Genomic DNA, 24681 nt, shown 5'->3' with positions numbered 1-24681 from the left:
AATTAAATGTAGTAAATGTGAAGCATCGCCTCAGCAATGTCATTTTATTATACAAATCATCGTCATATAAATTCAAATAAATAACCATAACCGCCACAAAATGCTAAAAACCATGGCAAACATCGATAGACGACAGCGCTGTCATCGCCAATCGACAGCCACTGACAGCCGCACTCCAGCCTGCAGCCCTGGTTTTTGACGTTTACACGTCACAATTCGTCGAAGCCGACTTGCGTTTGCATTCGTGTACACTTTACCGCACTCTTCGCTACTTTCTCTACGAAAATCGAACTGAAAAATGGGATCCGGCAAACAACAGAAAGTCCAGTCCTCTGGCTTCACCAAGGAAGAGGAGCTGCTGCTGCAGGACTTTAGCCGCAACGTGAGCACCAAGTCGTCGGCGCTGTTCTACGGCAATGCCTTTATCGTGTCGGCCGTTCCAATCTGTGAGTAAAGTGACACGTTGTATGTTTTGGGACACTTTGTGAATGAATGGAGTATGCTCCTTGCAGGGCTCTTCTGGCGCATCCACAACATGGACTTGTGGCCCAGCTCCATCCTGTTCGTCCTGGTGACGGCCGCTAGTACTTATCTGATGGCCACCGCCTACAAGAACATCAAGTTCCAGCTGAAGCACAAGATCGCCGGACGGCGGGAGGAGGCGGTGACCCGCGAGGTCAACCGTCAGGTGGGCGATGACAAGAAGGTCACGCGCAAGGAAAAGGACGAGCGCATCCTGTGGAAGAAGAACGAGGTAGCCGACTACGAGGCCACCACCTTCTCCATCTTCTACAACAACGCCATCTACCTGGCCGTTATCATTTTCATCAGCTTCTTTATCCTGAAGAACTCGACGCCGTTCATCAACTACATCTTTTCCGTGGGCATCGCCAGCGGCGCTCTGTCGCTCTTCTCCACCAGCGCACAGACGAACTGAGCGAATGTGCAGCCATGTCATCCCATGTTCATGTACTCGTAATGTAAGGCCCTTCAAGAGATTTCCTGGTACAGCGGGCTGGTCCTTCATCCGCCAACCCCCGTCCCATTGGCGTTTCCAGCAGTGCGAGCATAGAAATTTTATAGTATAAACACCAACTTGTCTTTCTTGTAGAAAGCTGATCAACTTCCATTCGCTGCTGATTGAATAAATTGTAAAGATAAAATAATTTCTTTATTGCTATCGGGGTATTTTTAAAACGGAATTTTCAGCACTAATTTAAGTGTAAATGCAGGGCACCTATTACATTAAGCTGTAGGATTAGACAGCCTCGAGGAGAAGGGCGATGCCCTGACCACCACCAATGCACGCGGATCCAATGCCGTACTTTAGCTTCTTGCGCCTGGAAAAAATATATAATTATCAATTTATGACAGGTTGTAAATTTCCACGGAAACTTACTGCAACTCATGAACCAGATGACCAGTGATGCGAGAGCCACTGGCACCCAGAGGATGGCCCAAGGCGATGGCGCCTCCGTTCACATTCAGTTTGGAGGTATCCAACTTCAGGGCATCGGCGCAAGCCAATGTCTGGGCAGCAAAGGCTTCGTTGATCTCAATCAGATCAATATCCTCCAGTTTCTTGCCGGAAACCTTCAGGACGTTCTGAATGGCGGGTACTGGGCCAATGCCCATGATCTCAGGCTTGACTCCGACAAAGGAGAAGGCCACTAGACGGGCCAGAGGCTTCAGGTTGTACTCCTTAAGCGCCTCCTCGGAGGCCACGATCACTGCGGAGGCACCATCACAGATTCCGGATGCTGTTCCGGCAGTCACAACGCCGTTCTTCTTAAACAGCGAAGGCAGCTTGTTCAGACCCTCGATGGTGGTCTTGGGACGTGGGTGCTCGTCCACCACAAAGTCCACTTCCTTTCCCTTGACCTTAAGTTTGATGGGTGTGATCTCGGCATTGAATGCTCCCTCCTTCTGACCCTTCTCCCAGTTCTTTTGCGAGAGCAGAGAGAACTCATCCACACGCTCCCTACTGATCTTGTACTGATCGGCCAGGTTCTCAGCGGTCAGAGCCATGGGCAGCTTGCAGTAGGTATCGGTGAGGCCAGCCCATAGAGCATCCTCCAGATTGTAGCTGGCACCCAAGGTGGTTCCGAATCTCACATTACGGGCAATGAAAGGGCTCTGTGACATGTTCTCCACGCCGCCGGTAAGGGCTATCTTGGCACCGCCGACCAGGATGTCCTGGGCTCCGTTTACGATCGACTGGAAGCCGGAACCGCAAAGCCGGTTGATTCCAAGGGCGGGCTTCTCGATGGGCACACCGCAGTTGAGACCCACATGACGGGGCACATAAATACCATCGGTGGAGGAGGACTGCGAAGTGGAAGAGAAGAGATTTTTAAGACTTACAAGTTACAAAAAAACATAATATAAGCATGTAGTTCCAGTTTTTGATCTACTGAGTTTGCAATTAAGCAATAATAACAAATAAATATCGAGTAAATTAATTTACATAACCAGATGTACAAGTATTTTATCACATTTACATATTTCTTTTAGTTTAATAACATCTTAATATTGTTTTAATCCGACGCCTTAAGAGTTTCTATTTTAGGATCTTCAATCCAACTTACCGCGATCACATTTCCCACGATGACGGTGTCCACTTGCTCACCCTTAAGACCGGCAGCATCCAGGGCAGCCTTGGCCGCCGTGGTTTGCAATTGGGTCTGGTTGATGCCCTTCAAGGATCCACCGAAGGTTCCGAAGGCCGTACGCTTGGCAGCCACAATATAGATACCTTTACAAAGGAGAAGAAACATACGAACATATGTATAACATATATAATGTGCGTAGTGATAGCACAAATTTAGCTCGAACGAAGGCGGATTTTTGTTTTCGATTCAACAGGTCCAAAGTGCAACCGGCTGGACGCGGGGGGGGGGGATAGCATCAGATAAGACACCAACGAGTCCAAAGTTCAGATCTCTCTAGCGAGATCATCTCTTATCTAGACTTCCAACAGCATAGGCATATCCTAAAGGATTCACATAATTACCTTTGGTTGCGGCAGACATTTTCTAAGGTGGGTTCACTCTTAAATAAAACAACAAATAAATTAATGCAAGTAAAGGCGACTATCGCACTGCAATAACTTTCGACTTCTGGTCGCGATTCGCCGCCATCGCCGACATATTATTGGATGAAAGCTCGAAAAGCTTTACCCCGCTCTCTGACAAACAAAGTGAGACAAGCCCACCGATTACAGCTGTAGAATACACTGTGCAAAATTAGCTGCAGTTTGTTCCTTCCTTTGTTCTTAGTGACGATTAGTCACCATCGCTGAATTTCGATTTTTGATGAAACTCAATCAATCCTCTAGTTTTTAAATACAAGTCTCTTTAATGCGTTCTTAATGTATATTTATCAAAGCAATTTTGCATACTTAAGTACTCCTTACAAAATGTTGATCATACAATGTTTTAAAGTTGGTCTTCATTAGAAAGTTTTTTATTAATTTAACTTGCATTTGTATTGGGTTTTCCTAATAAGAAGACAATAAGATTGTTATAGTTTCCAAATAAACAATCCGTACTTGGCAAAAAATTAAAAAAAATTGTACTGCTATGATACCGATATCATTCATATTTGTATGTACTATTTTTTTCATTACGAAAGAAAATGCTTCAGTTTTAATTAGACTTTATACTTGAAAACTATGACAGAGTTGAGTGAAATACAAATCTCATTGAGGACAATGGGTGTCGGGTTGTACTGGAGACGGGGTTGCTTAAGTTCTGTATTTATTATAAAGTAGTATGCAATCTCTCTAGGTCTAGGGCGAGTTGGAGATGTCCATGTTGTCCGACTTCTCGACACTAACCGATTTGCGTGACTTCGAATCGGCGCTGGATCGTGAGCTCTTAACCTCAGTGTCCTCAGAGATGGATTTGAGTTTGCGAGTTTCGGGAGTACGGGAGCGGTCGCGCCGCCGGGATGACTTGGCGGAAACGATGACCGGATCCTTGCTGCGACTGGACCGTGACTTACTGCCGGTAGCTGGCGGCGGCGAGGGAGAGCTGCGCTTGCTTCTAGATCGGGGAGAACGTGAAGAGTGCTTCTCGCTGCGGTGTGACTTCTTGCTGCGCTCGCGGGATCGGGAACGTTTGCCGTTGCCACTGCCTCCTCCACCGGTGCCATGGGAACGCGAGCTACGTGAGCGTGAGGTGCTGCGGCGATGGCGGGACCTGGAGCGCTTGCCACGCGACCTTGAGGAGCGAGAGTGCTTGCCGCCACGGGAGCGTGATCTCCTGGAACGTGAGGAGCTGCGACGGTGTCGTGATCTTGAGCGCTTGCTGCGAGAACGGGACGAGTGCTTGCCACGCGACCTAGAGCGGCGTGATCGGGACACACTACGTCGCTCTCTGGAACCGGAACGCCTGGAACGGCGTCTCGATGTGGAACGATGCGAGCGGGATCGACTGGTGCGACGGTCCCGGGAACGGGACCGTGATCTCGACCTGCGGCGCTTGTCCTTAGCGAGCATTCCAATTACCGGATCAATGGCCGCTGAGATCATACTCTGCGCCTCTTTCACAATGGTCATGGCCTCCTCAATCTCAGCCTGCGCTGCCTCATTCGACTTTGCCTCCGGCTTGGTTATGGAATACGTGGAGTGGTAGACGCTTAGATGGCCACCCTTGAACTCCTGGCCCTGCATGCGCAGGGCGTGAATAATGCTGGTCTGTTCGCAGAACTCAATCATGCAGTACGTCTTGTTATCCTTCTCGGCCCAACGGGCATACTTCACCTCCCCAGCGCGCTGAAAGCATTCCATCAGATCGTCTAGCCGCCACTCGTTCTTAACATCGCACACGATAATGGTGCGCCGAATCTCCTCGATTTTGCGCGCATCGTAGAACGAGGGTAAGGCCGGGTACTCCGGCAGATTGAATTCCACCAACTTGGGGTCGTACGTCTTGATCACTTGCTGCGGCAGCTGTCCCTCGATGCGGTTAATGACTTCGGGCGGTAGCTTGGAGTCCGGCTTCTGGAGTCCCGGCACAATGGTTCCGTTCTTGAGCATCTCCAGGGCCCGATACTCCTCGGGTATGGCCAGAACGGGTATGACAATTAGGGCGCGATCGATGAACACCGTGTTGGTCAAGTGCTGGGCCACCGGCACACTGGTCGTGTCCGTGTATTTCACATAGCAGATGCGCGACTGCACCGGACAGGAGACATCACGGATTGTCGGGTACAGGCGGATCTCCTCTATCTTGCCAATGTTCCCGAACAGCGTCTGCATCTGGTCCTTGGTGGCCTGCGGCGCTATGTTGGTCACCTGGATCACACGCGGGGTGTTGCCGCCAGCCATGTTTGCCAGTTTATCGGTTTGCCCTTGGCTCGGCAAGCGGTTTATTTGCAATAAAAGTGTTTTCAATTAACCTACAAGAGCAAGCGAAAAAAAGAGAGGGTTGCAACGCGTCCCAATGTTTCGATTGTTGGCCGATTGCTTGCGGTAAGCCGATAACATCTGGCAACTCTGGCAACTTTCTTAATTTACCGCCAGTTTGGGATTTTTTTAAGTTTCTTTCTTTCATTTTGGCATCGGTTTTAATTACTTACGGTTAGGTTGACGAAATCAAATCATATACGATATATACAAAAGCAAATTGTTAGATAATCTCATAGAAGCTTACACTAATGCGTTACAGTTCGATAAAAATAAATGAAAAATAATAATAATCATTAAGCTAATACTTAAATTGGCGCACAGTGTGACCGCATTCCGTTGGAGAAATAGAAATAGGTTTTATCGGGATAATCAAACGGCCGCACTAGCATGCGAATATTCACAAATACCAACTTAAGATTGTAGGAGTTGCAAACAGAATTTGTTAATAAGGACTGACAGATTGCCAGGAAGCGTTTCGCCTTGTCCCACGATGTCGGACAGCACAGTGGCCGCATCTGCGTCGGCCTCCGCCTCATCGTCCGCGAAGTCGAGCCTCAGCGATCTGCGTCAGTTCCGCATCAACAAGAATGCTTCCTCTGTCGTCGCTAGTCCTTCGAGAACTGGTACTTGCTGAGCTAAAATTCCAAGCGATTGACACGGTAGCTAACTGCCTGATTTCAGAGCGTGTGCCTGGAAAGAAGCGCATCCAGGTGATGGCCGATAGTGACAGCGATGGCAACGACTCCCAGACGCCCAAGAAGACCAAACTGGAGCTGACCGTTAAGGAAAAGGAGGAGCGCTACATGGCAGCCGCCAAGATTTCGCCCCACTTTGACACAATGGTAGGTTTCCGGCCGAAATGCCACCAAGGTAAAACGGGGCGATTCGCGGGGAAACGCGCGTCTCTGCATCTGAGTTCGGGGAACATGGCGATTCGGTTCGGCCCGGCGTTGCGAACAGCTGTCGTTAGCCAGGGGCGTCACTGACGGGGATGGGAGCAGTAATAACCCTCTCGTGTAACTGTTTCCACTACTTTGGTGTGCCTCATATAAAATATTTCCGGACATTATCACCGTTCTTATTTGAATTTTAAAATTAATCAGAATATTTTATAGCTTAAAATTGCTCATTTTTAATGCAATATTTTGCATAAATCTCGATTTTAACTGAAATAAATTTCAAATATGTTCCGTAGGCCATCCAGGAGTCTCTTTCCCGCACCAATTGGGATGTGGCCGCTTCCGTGCGATACCTAAGGGAGAACTGCAAGCCCAAGGGGCACAATGGACCACTGGCCAAGTCCAAGCTGAAACCCAGGTCAAACGGAATTAGTGGAGGCAACTTCTCGGATAACGACCATTCGGACGACGATGATGTGAAGCAGTCCAAGGACCAGGTGTATGATAGCGATGACAGCGATAGCGAGATGTCCACCAAGATGACGGGGCAACGTAAAAAAGTTTTCCAGTTTATGAACGAGGCTTCGCTAATTGAACTCCAGTCAGTTAAAACGCTGTCCGAGAAGAAGGCATTAGCCATCATTGATGTGCGACCATTTAGTGATTGGTCTGATTTGCGCCAAAAGCTGGAGAGCATCAGGATGTCGGGTGATCTTTTGAATTACGCTCAAGAGCTGATTAACAAACAGAACACGGTGGCCGCTATTCTAAGTAAGTGCAATAACATGGTGTCGCGTCTGGAGAAGGCGATTTCCAATGGTGCTGGCATTGTGGAGCAACCTAAGCTTCTTAGCAGCGGGTGAGCCTTAACCAGCATGCATGTCCCCATTTGTGTTTCTATTTTCGTTCCTCTTGCAGTCTACAGCTGGCTGATTATCAGATAATTGGCCTTAATTGGCTCACCGTAATGCACAAACAAGAAATGAATGGCATTTTGGCAGATGAAATGGGTCTGGGCAAGACAATTCAGGTTATTGCATTTCTGGCCTATCTAAAGGAGAATGGTCTTAGCCAGGCTGCACATTTAATTGTGGTGCCCTCGTCCACGCTGGATAATTGGGAGGCAGAGATTAGCCGCTGGTGTCCCGAACTGGTGGTGGAGAAGTACCATGGCTCGCAGGACGAGCGAAGGAGAATGCGAGGCCGCTTTGCCAAGGATGGATTTACCGGCTTTGATGTTCTTCTGACCACGTAAATATCCACAAAGCCATAAAAGAATCTAAGCTTAAATTTCTTGTACATTTTGAACAGATATCACATTGTGGGATCCACGCCGGAGGAGAGGAAAATGTTCCGGGTTTGCAAGTTGGACTACGTCATTTTTGATGAAGCCCATATGCTGAAGAACATGACCACGCAACGCTATGCTAACCTTATAACCATAAACGCTAGGATGCGAATCCTGCTCACTGGAACTCCGCTGCAGAACAATCTGCTGGAGCTAATCTCTCTGCTCTGCTTCGTGATGCCCAAATTCTTTGCCAAGAGCATTGAGGACATAAAATCGTTGTTTGCTAAGGTAAAACAAAGATTGGTTTCACACAAAACAATATATAAACTTCATGTTCCTTGCAGAAGGGAAAAAGCGATGGAGATCAGGATGAGGTTTCACAGTTCCAGGAAACACAAATCCAGAGAGCAAAGCGTATCATGAAGCCATTTGTACTCAGACGGCTTAAGAAAGATGTCCTTAAGAACCTGCCCAAGAAGCTAAGCCTGGTGGTAAGTACGTCGGGCGAAAATAAATATTATACAATAATTAAATTGTTTTTTATTTAAAGGAAAAAGTGCCCATGAGCAGTCAACAGAAAATATACTATCACGAGCTGGTCGATTATTATTCCAATAACAAGGGCGAGGTGTGCAGCAGCAGCGAAAGGGCCGGCATAGCGATCATGATGGAGATGCGCCGCATTGCAAACCATCCGTTGCTGATGCGTCACTACTTCACCGACGCCAATCTACGTGGATTCTCTAAGCGCCTGGCTAATGCCAGTTCCTTTAAAAAGACCAACGAGCAATACATCTTTGAAGAGCTAGCCGTTATGTCAGACTTTCAGGTCTATCAGATGATGAACAAGCATGTAAGTGACTATCAAAGAGGTTGTCCAATGACAATGACTAAATTTGTGCATCTTTCAGGAGTTTTACGACGTGAAAATACCCGATAATTTGATATGCGATTCTGGAAAATTCCTCTACCTGGATACGTTGCTTCCAAAACTGAAGGCAGAAGGACACCGTGTGTTGCTTTTCAGCCAGTTCACCATGATGCTGGACATTGTGGAGGAGTATCTGCGAATACGAAAGTTTGGTTTCTGTCGCCTGGACGGGGCGACCGCCGTAAATGTCCGCCAGGATTTGATCACCGACTTCAATGGGGACGATAGCATCTTTGTGTTCCTACTCTCCACCAAAGCCGGTGGCGTTGGCATCAACCTGACGGCTGCCGACACCTGTGTCATTCACGATATCGACTTCAACCCGTACAACGATAAACAGGCCGAGGATCGGTGTCATCGCATGGGACAGCAGCGTCCGGTGACCATTTACCGTCTCATTTCCGAGAGTACCATCGAGGAGGGCATCCTGATGGCCGCCGAAGAGAAGCTAAAACTAGAAAAGGACATTACTTCCAACGAGAAGGGCGAGGTGCACGAGCAGCGATGTGTGGTCAAGCTGTTGACCACAGCCCTTGGCTTGGACAAGGATCAGGAGGAGCAGCTAAACAATTCACTAAACAACTCCATAGCCTCGCCCGCCAAATAGGCATTCTCGTTGTCCTCGTTCTCGTCCTTGTCCCCACCTCCGTATTTATTCTGCGCGAGCATTTGATCAACTTGGTCTAATCGTCCTACCGCTGTCAAATCCTGTTAACATCGTTTGAATTATTCTAACAATATTGTATTTGTATATTTTTTAAACTTGTATGCAAGGAGAGATTTGGTGTATGGTATGCCAAAAGTGGATCATAAATCGAGTTAGTAATTTTTCACCGTTGAGGCGACATTAGTTTTTCTTCATTAGTAACAGCAACATTTCCACGATAAACCAAGGCAGACAAGTTAATATTCTTGTTTTATTGATTTGTCATCATGATTAGTTTTCATTTCTGTAATTTCTGTTTATGTATCGAATTGAAACTATTGTTATAAGGATAAAGATCATTTTGTGTACGAATGCGATCATGTTCATTTATTTCTACATATTTGCTCTATAGTTCGAGCCGCTCGACAACCCTAAACGGATCGCTCTCGCATTTTCCCACGAGATTCTTTTGGTTGTGTGGTGCAAAGAGAAGCGGAGAATCGCTTTCCAGAGAGCACAACTGTAATGAAGAGCTTTCGGCTGGCGCGGCGATTCATCAAGTCTTTAGTCTTCAACTGATCGCTCGCGCCGATGATTTAATTTTTAAGTTAAAGCCTGCGCCCAGTGTAGCAGCCGGCAGCGTTACTCACATCCATATACATACATACGTGCGAATATACATACATGCTCACATAATACGGCGTACATCGATAAATAGATATACCCCGCAGATATAGTGTCTCGATCGACAGCAACGAACCCATGGAAACCTAAAGTAAAACCAAAATTCCAAGGTTCCATTGTCCCGTAGTTAAATGTGTTTAAATCCAATTACATCCCCGATCCTTTATATTTTGCTCTTACGAATCGGGATTATGTGATTCATGCATAAGTACATACGTTTCCTCCCCGAATACTTTCTTGAATTCTATTTAAAAATAGACAAACTGTTTGCGAGCGGAAATCATATTGTGCCGCGGCGGCGACTAAAACGCTAAATAAATCGGGCCAATAATTTGAAATAGTCTGTTCTTTTTTTTATTTTGTCTTTCTGCCAGCCCGCTGATATTATTGTTTTTGACCAACGGAAACGGAAGCAACGCCAACTGCATATAGGTTTATAGATGTATCTACATAGTGCTGCGATACAGTCATCATTCGCAGCGCTGTCATATACTATAAATATAGATGCGGCGGCACATGTGAGCAGTTTTTGGCAATTGCCAAAGAATACGGCGCACAAGTCGGGTGAAAACAAACAGCGCGTGCAGGCTAAACATGAAGAGTAGTATAGGAAAATATAAATAACAATTAATAATCCCCTCATTTTGGCCGCGCCTGTATGCGTGTAGTGACCGCTTGTATGTGTACGTGTGAGAGTAATCCGAACAATAACTATATTATATACATAAATAGCGAGCGATCTGCATTAAATGAGAGAAAAATCACAATAAAAAGAAAAACGAACGAACACAACAACGCGAACAAAAATTAAGAAACCAAAACGGAATCGGTAATAATTGACGACGAGCAGACAACGAGCCGAGAACAAGCAGCACAAAGCGACAAACCAAAAATAGACGATACCAACGGTGCGTATACTTAACGAGCCACCCGCTCATATCACTCATCTCGCCCTCTCGCTCGCACAGCAGCCACCAGTCATCCGAGCAAAAGCAACAACAATAGGCACTAAAATCAATTGTGATCACAGTGCGTTTGTGTGAGTGCGTATGCGTATGCGTATCTGTGCCTTTTTTTGCATTTGCCGCTGTATCTGCCTGCATCTGTATCTGTGTCTAGAGGCCCGCAATCCATAACCATCTAGTGTATTACCCCATATGCGGACTATTTGGGCGTGGAGGGACGCTTCGAAATATTAATTATTTCTGACACTGTTTACGGCTTGACTTGGCGCATGCCAAGCATGATTAAACGAGACACGAAAGAGCGTATCTACGAAGTAGATAAATATCTTTATACGAACAACTAAGCTGCGGCACCAAGCAACAATCGAATCGACGAATAGCAACAACGCACAAACAAACCCATCTATATATACACTATAGACAGAGATAAACAAAAGCTCAAGCAGCAACAGCAGCAGCAACAACGAAACAATTTGAAGGAAATATTTTTGCACTAAAAGGTGAGTATATCCGTCCATCCGACGCTGATTCATAATACCAGCCTAGCTTATTCCGAGCACTCTGTTTGGCAATCTGAGAATGGGAAGTGTAGAGCAATTAGCGAGGCAAGTTCACATTGCTATGATAGTAGTCACTCTCACAGGGCAGTTAACCTATGTAAGATTCTCTAAGTTCGTTAATTACCACATTTTGACAAGTTCATTGTTTTATTGATATAAGTGGATGGTACATATAAGTAAGAAGAGTCAAAGATTTATTCAAGCCACATTTTGTGATAATAGATGGTAGAGAGGCCTGACTGTACAATGTATCTTTCGTATGTATCTTTCGCGGAGACTCACTTCGGACTTCTTGTGGGCCGCAGAATAAGAATTACTCGGGGGCTGATGTCATGTTCGGAGATGAAGTGCTCTAGCCAGAGGTTCCAAACCAGATGCAACTCCTACGCTCGGCCATAAAGCCGGTTGGTTGCTCGACAAGATCAAGTAGTTTGCGCCTCCCTCTCGCATGTGGGTTAAAGAGTTTTTGTGTATCTTACTTGATATATGTTGACAATAATATAATGCGATATGCTGAAGTATATAATTAATTTTCATTGTATTCCAGACCCGGCAATCTGAATCTGCAAAAGGGGAAGATATCCCTCAACATCGTATTAAGAAGAGAACTCAACTCGATAAAGGAGGAAAGGAAACCAACTATTGTGATATGTACAAATTTACTCAAATACTGAAGCCACACATTTAGACGTTTATTCGACGGAATCCCAGTTGTGAATCGATTAACCGGAGGATAATCTACCAAAGATTAGGCTTTCATCTTCAATTAGGTTTTACCCAAATAGAGCAGAAGCAGTACTCGCGCAAAAATCGCAGGATGGCCGAAAAGGTGGAACTACTGGCCCAGGCCAGCATGAATGGCCAACAGAATGATACGCGGAAGGTGCGCAAATCACCGGAATTTCAGCCCGGCGTTATCTCCCGCGAACGCAGCTTTGTGCGCACCTCAAATCAACAGGTGGGTACACCATATCGATGTCGATTAGCAGCCATATTTATATAATTGTTTGTTCATTCAGAATATCAACAAACGGCGAAGTCTGGCTTTCAACGTACCTGGCAATCAGACGGGACAGATGAGGGGCAAACCAGCCATGGATATCTACAGGCCTCCCAGTGAGTTGTTTTAGTCATTCGTTATAAATTCTCTAATTCGCTTGGGTGCTTGGCAGGGTGCTCGGTGCTAAAGAAGTTAAAGAACTCAATATAATAGAGAATTTTTATATTTCGAGGATATTTAATCGGTATTATTTTAGTGGTGGCTTAGAAATACAAACACATCAAGTGTAGATATATGCATTTGGACGAGAAAGGTACTGAATAATCAAAAACATACATGTACATATAACGATATTTATTATAGGCATATTTTATAGGGACTATTTCCGTTTTTTTTCCAGCTTAGTCCTTAAAAAGTGAGATTGAGCATATTTAAAAATGTAAATATTAAATGTCAATAGTCACATATGTACTTCAGCCAGCCCAGCTTAAGATGCTCTATTCTTTGCTGCCAGCTTATCAGTTCCAATTAATACTTACTGAGACCACATTTTTCTTTTGATTCTTTTCATATCTCTGTCTCATACCCTGTACATTCCGTCCCTCCACACAATGTTGTCCTACCCCCCAACATCATCACATACACTCTTGGGTATACCGACCCTTCCCCAACAATAATCCCCACTTGACTCTGTCTCAGATGTGCGCGGAGAGCTAGCCGCTCCAGCCGGTGGTGTCGGTGGTGATGGTCCGAATGGTGCTATCGGTGGTGTCGCCAACAAGCTGAACGTCAATGCCCAGGAGTTCACAATGACAACCAGCTCCGGGGCACCGGCCGAGGCACTCGGCAACCGGTAATGCAAAGTCTTTTAATTCCATTGTTTACCCCTCTTCCCGTCTCCTTGCAGAGCTAAACTACAGTCTACAACATTCTTCCAGTTCGTCGCTAATACTTCCGCTCACCAATGGACCCGGAGTGGGAGTTGCACCGGGTTTGGGTCCGTACGGAAACGTGAATCGCCGCCAGGCCGGACACTCCCTCGGCAACATGCCGGGCTTGAAGGCCAACCACCGGTCGATCCTGGTGACGTATCCAATCAATACCGGTGCCCTCAGCGGTCAGCTGCCGCTAATGAACTCGCCATCCAGTGGAAATATACTTCACGTGAGCTCTAATTTAAAAATATTGGTAAAAAAAAACAATATTTCAATAAATAAACACCTAAATTCCAGACAACAAATCGTGTAAAGTTTGCACCTGAGCCCCGAGGTCACAAAGTGGCTTCGCATAATCAGTTTGGTCAACTAAACAACAACTATGCTCAGCCTTATCAGGCGAATATTAATGGAGTAGATCCTTACATGAATGGAAATGCACTGCAACGCTCCAAGTCGTTGTCGTCGGCGGATGCCCTTACTCGTGGAATGGCCGGATTGGGACTAGGTTTGGGCAACGAGGTGGCCGACATAGGACAGTTCACGCCAGAGATCCAGGCGCTTATTGACACGGCCCTGGAGGATCCCAATAAACTGAACTCTCGCTGTCTCATGGAACTGACATCGCAGTTCATCAAACGCGCGGTGGAGAGTCGCCGTTTTGCTCTGCCAATATCACGACTGTGTCTGAACATCATTGCCCGGGAGCAGAAGGAAACGTTTCTCGAGGCGCTCCTCAACACATGCCGTCAGTGGTACCAGGAGCGTGAGAAGGTAGGCAATTCAGCATAAATTTCCATGATCATTTCATATTTAAAAATCTTTTACCCCGCATGCAGCTGTTGTTTGCCATCCAGGGCATGAAGTCGCCATCACGTGTCCGATTCACTGCCTTTATGGCCTTCCTTACGGAAATGTTTTGTCAGCTGAAACGTCGGCAGCTCCAGCTACGCACCCACCACGAGGGCACTCCTCCGCCACTGGTACTGCTTAGTCTGCTCTCCAAATGTTGCGGGGATTGCGTGCGTCCACCCATTAGATCACTTTCAGAGGTACGTTTTTGATTGATCAAGTGGTTGGAATAATACATGTGATTACTATTCATAACTTTCAGATTGAGTGCTTGTTTTATGTTTTGACCTGTATTGGCCAGGACATGGAGCAGCAGTTGCCCCAGCAACTGGAGTTACTCATGAGTCTGGTTCGCGATGCCTTTTTGAATGCCGGCGAATCTGCGGCCTCCATTCGGCGCACTCTTCTCCAACTCATCGAGCTGAAGGCCTCCCACTGGCAGCTACCAGGCAATACGGTTCTTTACTACACGCACACTAACAATTAGGAACGAGATCTGGAGCTGGGGACATGGCGGGGATAAGGGCACTGTGCAAGCATCAGGACACCATGAGCAATTGATTCTGTTGTCGCATTGCATTTAGGGCCTGGAAAACTTCTGTTCTATTTATCTTATTGTATTCTTACCTAGACATAAGCAATATTTATTTCGGCAGCAGCTATAGAGAGAAACTAACCCGAGACTTGCACACTACACACCAAGCACAGTACCAAATAAGATCGAACTCTTGGATTCGATATCTTTGGACTGTGCTATAATCTAAGGCTCAACATTTATGTGAATCCATATATTTATGTGTAATAAATCACAGCTAGTCAAACGAGGGTGCAAGTTTATTTTATGCGGGGCACTGCATTATTGGTCATCACAAACAAAAAGACAATAAAACAGTATGCTTCAAATGCATACAAATTTTAAAAACTTATCTTTTTGGTTTTGTAATAATGACTCGCGCTTACCTGTTGAACTTTGTTGAACTACGACCCTGGACGACCTTATCAGCGGCCTGCTATGCCATTTATTCTGCTCCCTATTTAAGCACCAACTAAGGCTCAAAAATCCAGAGTCTTGCTCGACAAGTTGCAATGGTAAGTCGAACATAAGATTAGTAGTTACCTCATACCAATATTGTCCTTAACTATAGGTCGTTCTAAGTTGTTTTATTTGGCTTGCCCTTTATCACTCTGCAAATGCAGCGCTGGAGGGCAGTGAAATTAAGTTTGGGGACGAATCAACTACAGAATCGGCTGAAAAATATCCTGATTACTGCTGGATAAATCCTTTTCTCCCGGGCTGTCCATTTGGTCCGGGTGATGGCAATAATTCGACCACAAAGATTTCAACACTGGCAACAACAAAGTCAACAGTGACAACCAGTGAGGAAACAACAACTCTAAAAATAACCACCATTAAATCGACGGCCAAGCCAACAACCCAAAAGACAACTAACGAGCCAACCACTGAGAAAATAACAACTCCAAAGGCAACCACTATTAAATCTACTGCAACTACTGCAAGGGCAACGGAAGCACCAAAAACTGAGCAAACAACTTTGAGGACCACCACGATTAAATCCACATCTGAGCTAATAACAACCCTGAAGACAACGACCATTAAATCGACTGCAGAGACAAAAAAGTCGACGCATAACCCTACAACTAAGAAATCAACTACTTTAAGGACCACCGAAGAACCAACTACTCGGAAATCATCAACCGCAAAGACTACTAGAGAGCCAACTACAAAGAGGGAAACAACAGAAAGAACAACTCAGGAGCCAAGCACCAGTAAGACAACAACCCATGAGACAACAGCAGAACCAGCAACCAAGAAGACAACGCATGAACCCACAACTCAGAAATCAACAACTTTAAGGATTACTGAAGAACCAACTACTCGGAAATCATCAACCGCAAAGACTACTAGAGAGCCAACTACAAAGAGGGAAACAACAGAAAGAACAACAAAGGAGCCAAGCACCAGTAAGACAACAACCCATGAGACAACAGCAGAACCAGCAACCAAAAAGACAACGCATGAACCCACAACTCAGAAATCAACAACTTTAAGGATTACTGAAGAACCAACTACTCGGAAATCATCAACCGCAAGGACTACTAGAGAGCCAACTACAAAGAGGGAAACAACTGAAAGGACAACTCAGGAGCCAAGCACCAGTAAGACAAAAACCCATGAGACAACAGCAGAACCAGCAACCAAAAAGACAACGCATGAACCCACAACTCAGAAATCAACAACTTTAAGGATTACTGAAGAACCAACTACTCGGAAATCATCAACCGCAAAGACTACTAGAGAGCCAACTACAAAGAGGGAAACAACAGAAAGAACAACAAAGGAGCCAAGCACCAGTAAGACAACAACCCATGAGACAACAGCAGAACCAGCAACCAAAAAGACAACGCATGAACCCACAACTCAGAAATCAACAACTTTAAGGATTACTGAAGAACCAACTACTCGGAAATCATCAACCGCAAGGACTACTAGAGAGCCAACTACAAAGAGGGAAACAACTGAAAGGACAACTCAGGAGCCAAGCACCAGTAAGACAAAAACCCATGAGACAACAGCAGAACCAGCAACCAAAAAGACAACGCATGAACCCACAACTCAGAAATCAACAACTTTAAGGATAACTGAAGAACCAACTACTCGGAAATCATCAACCGCAAAGACTACTAGAGAGCCAACTACAAAGAGGGAAACAACAGAAAGAACGACTCAGGAGCCAAGCACCAGTAAGACAACAACCCATGAGACAACAGCAGAAACAGCAACCAAAAAGACAACGCATGAACCCACAACTCAGAAATCAACAACTTTAAGGATAACTGAAGAACCAACTACTCGGAAATCATCAACCGCAAGGACTACTAGAGAGCCAACTACAAAGAGGGAAACAACTGAAAGGACAACTCAGGAGCCAAGCACCAGTAAGACAACAACCCATGAGACAACAGCAGAACCAGCAACCAAAAAGACAACGCATGAACCCACAACTCAGAAATCAACAACTTTAAGGATAACTGAAGAACCAACTACTCGGAAATCATCAACCGCAAGGACTACTAGAGAGCCAACTACAAAGAGGGAAACAACTGAAAGGACAACTCAGGAGCCAAGCACCAGTAAGACAACAACCCATGAGACAACAGCAGAACCAGCAACCAAAAAGACAACGCATGAACCCACAACTCAGAAATCAACAACTTTAAGGATTACTGAAGAACCAACTACTCGGAAATCATCAACCGCAAAGACTACTAGAGAGCCAACTACAAAGAGGGAAACAACAGAAAGAACAACAAAGGAGCCAACCACTCGTAAGACAACAACCCATAAGACAACAGAAGAACCAACCACCAAAAAGACAACGCATGAACCCACAACTAAAAAATCAACTACTTTAAAGCCTACCGAAGAACCAACTACTCGCAAAACGTCAACCACAAAGACTACTAGAGAGCCAACTACAAAGAGGAAAACAACAGAAAGAACAACAAAGGAGCCAACCACTCGTAAGACAACAACCCATAAGACAACAGAAGAACCAACCACCAATAAGACAACAACTAAGAAGACGACTCATGAACCCACAACTAAGAAATCAACTACTTTAAAGCCTACCGAAGAACCAACTACTCGCAAAACGTCAACCACAAAGACTACTAGAGAGCCAACTACAAAGAGGGAAACAACTGAAAGGACAACTCAGGAGCCAAGCACCAGTAAGACAACAACCCATGAGACAACAGCAGAACCAGCAACCAAAAAGACAACGCATGAACCCACAACTCAGAAATCAACAACTTTAAGGATTACTGAAGAACCAACTACTCGGAAATCATCAACCGCAAAGACTACTAGAGAGCCAACTACAAAGAGGGAAACAACAGAAAGAACAACAAAGGAGCCAACCACTCGTAAGACAACAACCCATAAGACAACAGAAGAACCAACCACCAAAAAGACAACGCATGAACCCACAACTAAAAAATCAACTACTTTAAAGCCTACCGAAGAACCAACTACTCGCAAAACGTCAACCACAAAGACTACTAGAGAGCCAACTACAAAGAGGAAAACAACAGAAAGAACAACAAAGGAGCCAACCACTCGTAAGACAACAACCCATAAGACAACAGAAGAACCAACCACCAATAAGACAACAACTAAGAAGACGACTCATGAACCCACAACTAAGAAATCAACTACTTTAAAGCCTACCGAAGAACCAACTACTCGCAAAACGTCAACCACAAAGACTACTAGAGAGCCAACAACCAAGAGGGTAACAACTGAAAGGACAACTCGGGAGCCAACCACTCGTAAGACAACAACCCATAAGACAACAGAAGAACCAACCACCAAGAAGACAACAACTAAGAAGACGACTCATGAACCCACAACTAAGAAATCAACTACTTTAAAGCCTACCGAAGAACCAACTACTCGCAAAACGTCAACCACAAAGACTACTAGAGAGCCAACTACAAAGAGGGTAACAACTGAAAGGACAACTCGGGAGCCAACCACTCGTAAGACAACAACCCATAAGACAACAGAAGAACCAACCACCAAGAAGACAACAACTAAGAAGACGACTCATGAACCCACAACTAAGAAATCAACTACTTTAAAGCCTACCGAAGAACCAACTACTCGCAAAACGTCAACCACAAAGACTACTAGAGAGCCAACTACAAAGAGGGTAACAACTGAAAGGACAACTCGGGAGCCAACCACTCGTAAGACAACAACCCATAAGACAACAGAAGAACCAACCACCAAGAAGACAACAACTAAGAAGACGACTCATGAACCCACAACTAAGAAATCAACTACTTTAAAGCCTACCGAAGAACCAACTACTCGCAAAACGTTAACCACAAAGACTACTAGAGAGCCAACAACCAAGAGGGTAACAACTGAAAGGACAACTCGGGAGCCAACCACTCGTAAGACAACAACCCATAAGACAACAGAAGAACCAACCACCAAGAAGACAACAACTAAGAAGACGACTCATGAACCCACAACTAAGAAATCAACTACTTTAAAGCCTACCGAAGAACCAACTACTCGCAAAACGTCAACCACAAAGACTACTAGAGAGCCAACTACAAAGAGGGTAACAACTGAAAGGACAACTCGGGAGCCAACCACTCGCAAGACAACAACCCATAAGACAACAGAAGAACCAACCACCAAGAAGACAACAACTAAGAAGACGACTCATGAACCCACAACTAAGAAATCAACTACTTTAAAGCCTACCGAAGAACCAACTACTCGCAAAACGTCAACCACAAAGACTACTAGAGAGCCAACTACCAAGAGGGTAACAACTGAAAGGACAACTCGGGAGCCAACCACTCGTAAGACAACAACCCATAAGACAACAGAAGAACCAACCACCAAGAAGACAACAACTAAGAAGACGACTCATGAACCCACAACTAAGAAATCAACTACTTTAAAGCCTACCGAAGAACCAACTACTCGCAAAACGTCAACCACAAAGGCTACTAGAGAGCCAACTACAAAGAGGGTAACAACTGAAAGGACAACTCGGGAGCCAACCACTCGTAAGACAACAGCCCATAAGACAACAGAAGAACCAACCACCAAGAAGACAACAACTAAGAAGACGACTCATGAACCCACAACTAAGAAATCAACTACTTTAAAGCCTACCGAAGAACCAACTACTCGCAAGACATCTACCACAAAGACAACCAGAGAGCCAACCACTCGGGAGACAAGCACATCGGTTAAGACAACAGCAGATCAAACAACAAAAAGGACGACAGCTGAAATGAGTACAACAAATCAGGAACCAACATCCGTAGAAACTACTACCAATTCATCGAATCAGAGCAATACGACCACGGAATCAACCACCACCGAAGAGCAACATGTTCACCACCATCATCACCATATTCATTATCACAAACCCGCTGATCTCGGTCCATCAATTCTTCCACTTCCTGATCTTCCTCCTCTCCCGTTGCCCCTGCCCTGGCCCCCACTGCCACTTCCTGAAATCCCTCTACCTTTGCCTCCTTTACCAACAGCGTTGCCTCCGCTGCCCCCCCTACCACCTTTGCCACCTTTGCCGGAAGTAAATTTAACAGCAATATCCTTACCAGAAATTTCCCTTCCAAATTTGCCACCACTACCACAATTGCCGAATCCTTTCCCAAACTTCTTTTGGGGTCGTTAAACACTAAAACCATTAAAATTGTATGAACTTACATATTATAAATGTGCCATTAAATATATATTTATATAATATACAATTATAAATAATTTATAAATTTAATTATTATATTTTTCAACTTATCTTTAAGAAGAGCAAAATGGATCTTCGTCTTCAAAAACAAGACCAAAAATTGGGCTTAAAAAGAAAATCGCTTTAATGTAAAAAGCCCTGAACACATATATCTAATTCATTTCGTCAAACTCTTAAAACTATTAAAAAAAAAAACATGTTTAAATTCTGAAATTTTTACACAGTATTTTGTAAGTAACTTGACATAATTTGAAATTCATCATTTAAATATTTGTATATATATCGATTTCCCATACGATATTATGCTTATCGATGGTATCGGCACTATCGTAAGTGATTGCCCCAGCTCTAAGCGGATGGCTCGGCCATTTCGTTTTTGTCTTCACCCCAATAAAGTTGATAGACCTACAAGTAAGCATTTTCGGTTGGATTATGTGGGAAATAAATGGTGTTTAATTTAATCAGCATGCGCCATACCACAGTCAGAGTTTTGATATATGCTAAAAGCTAGCTAAAAGTGTAAAAATCCAAGTGATGGGTTGTATCTTTCGTAAAAATCAATTGTCCCTTTGGGGGACACCACGTGTTCCAAAATGGCGACTATATGTAGTAGGGTTAACACCTTTACTTTATTTTGCGGTAGTCACTATGAGACTTGCGGCTAAAGATTAGGTATCTGGCTTGGGAGCAGAAAATCTTAGGATTTACAATAAAAAACGTGAACCTAACCTATTTTTTTAACTCTCTTTCAGAATGGCGGACGAAGCTCCAGCCCGTAGTGGATTCCGTGGCGGATTTGGCTCTCGTGGTGGTCGTGGTGGACGCGGTCGTGGCCGTGGACGCTGGGCCCGTGGACGTGGAAAGGAGGACTCCAAGGAGTGGGTGCCAGTGACCAAGCTGGGACGCCTGGTGCGCGAGGGCAAGATCAAGTCTTTGGAGGAGATCTACCTGTACTCGCTTCCCATCAAAGAGTTCGAGATCATCGACTTCTTCCTGGGATCCTCGCTGAAGGATGAGGTGCTGAAGATCATGCCCGTCCAGAAGCAGACCCGTGCTGGTCAGCGTACCCGTTTCAAGGCCTTCGTTGCCATCGGCGACAACAATGGCCACATTGGTCTGGGCGTTAAGTGCAGCAAGGAAGTGGCCACCGCCATCCGTGGTGCCATCATTCTGGCCAAGCTCTCCGTGGTGCCCGTGCGCCGTGGCTACTGGGGCAACAAGATCGGCAAGCCCCACACCGTGCCCTGCAAGGTCACCGGCAAGTGCGGTTCCGTCTCCGTGCGCCTCATCCCCGCTCCCCGTGGTACTGGCATTGTCTCGGCCCCCGTGCCCAAGAAGCTGCTGACCATGGCCGGTATTGAGGATTGCTACACCTCGGCCCGTGGCTCCACTGGAACCCTCGGCAACTTCGCCAAGGCTACATATGCCGCCATCGCCAAGACGTACGCGTACTTGACCCCCGATCTGTGGAAGGAGATGCCTCTGGGCTCCACTCCTTACCAGGCATACTCGGACTTCCTGTCCAAGCCCACTCCTCGTCTGCACGCCGATGCCTAAGTGAACACTTTCGAGGCCAATCAATCCAGAGTTTTTGAATAAAGTCATAAACTTTTAAATGTAATCGCTTCGTGTTTGTTATTGTTGTGGACATTGGTCGATTTGGAGATTCTGTTGTAGTTAAACTATTTGTAACTTAATAGAACTTATGTCTCCTTTGTTGATCCAGACAATGCAGTAAAAGCATTCTACTAAAAAACAACAGGAAATACGAAACGCATTGCTTGCTGCTTACATGTAAGAATATATTTAAAAATGTACACTTAGGATAAGAAGTAAAAAAGGTCTACGCCTTGACTCCATACGCTTCTGGCATACGCTCAATCGCGTACTTATGCGCAGCCACGTACATGATGGGCACGCCGGGAATCTTCCGGATGCGATTCTTAAGGTCCTTGTCGTTGGTGGCCACAATGTAGCATTTGTGCTGGCGCACCCGCTCCACGAGGCAATCGTCCGCATAGGTGCCCTTGTGCAGGCACGGCAGTCGCTCGAATCTGGGATCGGAGATGATGCGCAGGGCCAGCTTGTACTTGTTGCCCAGCTTCTCCAGCTCGGCACGCACGCAGTCGGAGATATAGGGTATGCACTTGGCATACAGACAGTCCATCATACCTTGCACAATATCCAGTTTGTTCTTAATGCTAAAGTTAATGAAGTTCGTGTCCAGAACGATGTGGTACGGCGGTCCCAGCTGGGTGTTGTACTGGAAGAACAGAGCGGAGCTCTGCTGGGTGGCCTCGTGCACCTTGATCTGGTGCGGATCCTCGGCCTTCTTTCTTTTCACTCGAATCTGATCCTTAAGCCGCGCGTCTGTGGGTTTTATGATGCGTTTAAGCTGTGCATTACGTTGTTTCTTAACCTTCTGCGTTTTCTTGTGTTTTCCCTGCAAAAGAACTGAAGATGTTAGGTCGGGTTTAATTAAATATTAAAGATTTATATATACCATTGTAAGCTGTAATTCCCAAAAACTGTAAACAATATAACTTAAAAAGTGGCACACGTGTGGTAAGTATTTTGGTAAAATCAGCTGTTTGGGCTAGATCACCGAAGACAGCGATAGGCAATCGATACATCGAATTAACATATAAATATGAAAGTTTTTCATATATTAAGTATTTTATGAATGATTTAATGAAAATTAAATGGAATATCATTTATTCGGTTAAGTTAATTATTGCACATTCTTATACAATATATATCAGGCAAAAACCAAACAATTTTTCCGATACGATACTACCATGGTTGCATTCAGAGACATCGATAGTTGGCCGCCATCTTTTCACAGAATTTTTCCTTCCACGTGCGATGACGAAACTCGTTCATTTTATTTCAAGACTCGAAATGGTAAGTTGTGTGCTCTTCGTAAATAGTTTTATATCAAGTGAATTAAAGTGCTTAAATGGAAGAGTGTTATGCCTCAAATGATGAAACAGATGACGAGACTGAAGGAACAAATTCTCGACTTGGCGCTGTATTTTTCAGTGCCTCGTTATATATTTGTTCATTTAAGATGATTCGGCGATCTGATGGCATATAACTTCAAGAACTTTCTTTGGGTTTGGCAAGAATATGTTCTAAAAGTTCTGTATTTCTTGCAGTGAACAATATTGAAACCCTAAGCATTTGGATAAATCGAAATCCGGGCACTCCACGTGCATGGTGCATGTGAGACACCTCGGGACAACATGTGAGCCCGTTGAGACACCTTGGGCACTGAGCCCACTGGAGACGCCATTGTCACATTGGAGGTAAGATATTAATACTTTTGGTTGGTCTATGCTTCTCTGATGATCTTTTACACAGACCTGTACTGAGCTCATAACCGTGCAGAAAATTGTAAACTGAAACCTAATCAAATATATAAAATATTTGGAAGTACTCCTTGTACACACTGTATTGATGCCATTTTCTTTTATTTCCAGAATTTACATTCTGGTTTGAGGTTATGTATGGGTCCAGCTGCAGCAGCGAGCACATGGATTTACCGATAAAGGTAATTTATTTACACTAACATTTTTATGTTTGAATGCAATATACGTTTTACTGATGATTAACTTCAACACCTTTTGCGGTTTCCACCAGAAAGCTTCGGCTTAATGATGGTCTAAGGCGTCTGACTAAAAAGTTTCAATAAAAACTTTATTATACTTAAACTAGCATTTTACTTACCTATTTTATCTCTTGTTTCCAGATCAACTCAGAAATGTGGTTTATCGCAGGCAAATATAACTAAATGAGCTCGTTTATTCGACTGTATAAGGTAATATTTTCGAGAATTTTTTTTTTTAAATTAATAAATAAACTGATGATTACCTTAAACACCTTTTGCGGTTTCCACCAGAAAGCTTCGGCTTAAGGATGGTCTAAGGCGTCTGACTAATACAAATATATATATTTCGGCTGTCTTGAGATGATGTATTTAATATATTTTATATTTTACTTTAATTGCAGAGTGACGTTGCCTTGTGTAAAAGATCTTGATATAAAAAGAATTGGACATCTTCAAATACTAAAATAAATAAACTAATAAAATCAAATAATCACGAATTGTATATATTTTTTATTGTTATTGGGATGGTGGAAAAGAGCCGCAATTTGTTTAATCAGTTGTACAAATAAAGTATT

The 24681-nt window shown here is 44.6% G+C and overlaps 8 protein-coding genes, 1 long non-coding RNA gene and 4 other non-coding genes across 25 annotated transcripts; 10 read left to right on the top strand and 3 right to left on the bottom strand.

Annotated features, from left to right (window-relative positions):
- Positions 1–49: 49 nt before the first annotated feature.
- On the top strand, positions 50–1159 carry CG5885 (uncharacterized protein). Of its 2 annotated transcripts, none has more exons than NM_001316388.1 (2): positions 50–446; positions 513–1159. In NM_001316388.1, exons 1-2 carry the CDS (start codon positions 299–301, stop codon positions 935–937), a joined length of 573 nt encoding a protein of 190 aa, NP_001303317.1. In that variant the 5' UTR covers positions 50–298; the 3' UTR covers positions 938–1159. The 2 variants fall into 2 exon arrangements, with proteins under 2 accessions (NP_001303317.1, NP_609321.1); NM_135477.3 differs by having other exon boundaries at positions 204–446.
- yip2 (yippee interacting protein 2) lies at positions 1160–3127 on the bottom strand. Its single transcript, NM_078804.4, has 4 exons — positions 3014–3127; positions 2589–2755; positions 1400–2328; positions 1160–1340 (listed from the first exon to the last, which is right to left on the bottom strand). The coding sequence occupies exons 1-4, from the start codon at positions 3030–3032 to the stop codon at positions 1259–1261; spliced, it is 1197 nt and encodes a 398-aa protein (NP_523528.1). The 5' UTR covers positions 3033–3127; the 3' UTR covers positions 1160–1258.
- Positions 3128–3335: 208 nt separating this feature from the next.
- Positions 3336–5469, bottom strand: Srp54 (Splicing regulatory protein 54). Its single transcript, NM_057999.5, has one exon. The coding sequence runs from the start codon at positions 5330–5332 to the stop codon at positions 3791–3793; it is 1542 nt and encodes a 513-aa protein (NP_477347.1). The 5' UTR covers positions 5333–5469; the 3' UTR covers positions 3336–3790.
- A 302-nt stretch (positions 5470–5771) lies between these two features.
- Positions 5772–9550, top strand: Etl1. The gene is made up of 8 exons (NM_135476.4): positions 5772–6036; positions 6095–6255; positions 6609–7171; positions 7231–7563; positions 7624–7891; positions 7948–8094; positions 8154–8456; positions 8515–9550. Exons 1-8 carry the CDS (start codon positions 5904–5906, stop codon positions 9139–9141), a joined length of 2535 nt encoding a protein of 844 aa, NP_609320.2. The 5' UTR covers positions 5772–5903; the 3' UTR covers positions 9142–9550.
- A 196-nt stretch (positions 9551–9746) lies between these two features.
- CG13124 (uncharacterized protein) lies at positions 9747–15101 on the top strand. Of its 9 annotated transcripts, none has more exons than NM_001169452.2 (10): positions 9747–9848; positions 10597–10772; positions 10836–11329; positions 11937–12347; positions 12409–12505; positions 13089–13242; positions 13328–13553; positions 13622–14098; positions 14164–14376; positions 14439–15001. In NM_001169452.2, exons 4-10 carry the CDS (start codon positions 12207–12209, stop codon positions 14661–14663), a joined length of 1533 nt encoding a protein of 510 aa, NP_001162923.1. In that variant the 5' UTR covers positions 9747–9848; positions 10597–10772; positions 10836–11329; positions 11937–12206; the 3' UTR covers positions 14664–15001.
- Positions 15102–15251: 150 nt separating this feature from the next.
- Muc30E (Mucin 30E) lies at positions 15252–20560 on the top strand. Its single transcript, NM_205954.5, has 2 exons — positions 15252–15265; positions 15322–20560. The coding sequence occupies exons 1-2, from the start codon at positions 15263–15265 to the stop codon at positions 20425–20427; spliced, it is 5109 nt and encodes a 1702-aa protein (NP_995676.4). The 5' UTR covers positions 15252–15262; the 3' UTR covers positions 20428–20560.
- Positions 20561–20827: 267 nt separating this feature from the next.
- RpS2 (Ribosomal protein S2) lies at positions 20828–22115 on the top strand. Of its 3 annotated transcripts, none has more exons than NM_001298856.1 (2): positions 20828–20907; positions 21249–22115. In NM_001298856.1, the coding sequence occupies exon 2, from the start codon at positions 21250–21252 to the stop codon at positions 22051–22053; it is 804 nt and encodes a 267-aa protein (NP_001285785.1). In that variant the 5' UTR covers positions 20828–20907; position 21249; the 3' UTR covers positions 22054–22115. The 3 variants fall into 3 exon arrangements, with proteins under 3 accessions (NP_001285785.1, NP_476874.1, NP_001260303.1); NM_057526.5 differs by having other exon boundaries at positions 20859–20907; NM_001273374.2 differs by having other exon boundaries at positions 20859–21168.
- Positions 22116–22275: 160 nt separating this feature from the next.
- Bka (Bekka) lies at positions 22276–23093 on the bottom strand. Its single transcript, NM_080128.5, has 2 exons — positions 23000–23093; positions 22276–22939 (listed from the first exon to the last, which is right to left on the bottom strand). The coding sequence occupies exons 1-2, from the start codon at positions 23000–23002 to the stop codon at positions 22340–22342; spliced, it is 603 nt and encodes a 200-aa protein (NP_524867.2). The 5' UTR covers positions 23003–23093; the 3' UTR covers positions 22276–22339.
- Positions 23094–23376: 283 nt separating this feature from the next.
- On the top strand, positions 23377–24575 carry Uhg2 (U snoRNA host gene 2). Of its 2 annotated transcripts, none has more exons than NR_001637.1 (5): positions 23377–23400; positions 23655–23804; positions 23979–24049; positions 24248–24316; positions 24508–24575. It is a non-coding gene; the product is annotated as a U snoRNA host gene 2 (long non-coding RNA). The 2 variants fall into 2 exon arrangements; NR_073751.1 differs by having other exon boundaries at positions 23377–23437.
- snoRNA:Me18S-A1576 lies at positions 23473–23585 on the top strand. The gene has a single exon (NR_001641.1). It is a non-coding gene; the product is annotated as a snoRNA:Me18S-A1576 (small nucleolar RNA).
- On the top strand, positions 23836–23903 carry snoRNA:Me18S-G1620. Its single transcript, NR_001640.1, has one exon. It is a non-coding gene; the product is annotated as a snoRNA:Me18S-G1620 (small nucleolar RNA).
- On the top strand, positions 24095–24175 carry snoRNA:U14:30Ea. The gene has a single exon (NR_001639.1). It is a non-coding gene; the product is annotated as a snoRNA:U14:30Ea (small nucleolar RNA).
- Positions 24354–24434, top strand: snoRNA:U14:30Eb. The gene has a single exon (NR_001638.1). It is a non-coding gene; the product is annotated as a snoRNA:U14:30Eb (small nucleolar RNA).
- Positions 24576–24681: the final 106 nt, after the last annotated feature.

This window comes from Drosophila melanogaster, chromosome 2L (assembly GCF_000001215.4).
Source record: "Drosophila melanogaster chromosome 2L".
Classification (NCBI taxonomy): Eukaryota; Metazoa; Arthropoda; class Insecta; order Diptera; family Drosophilidae; genus Drosophila; species Drosophila melanogaster.
The sequence above is the reverse complement of the archived record's forward strand: the minus strand, read 5'-3'. Positions and strand labels throughout refer to the sequence as shown.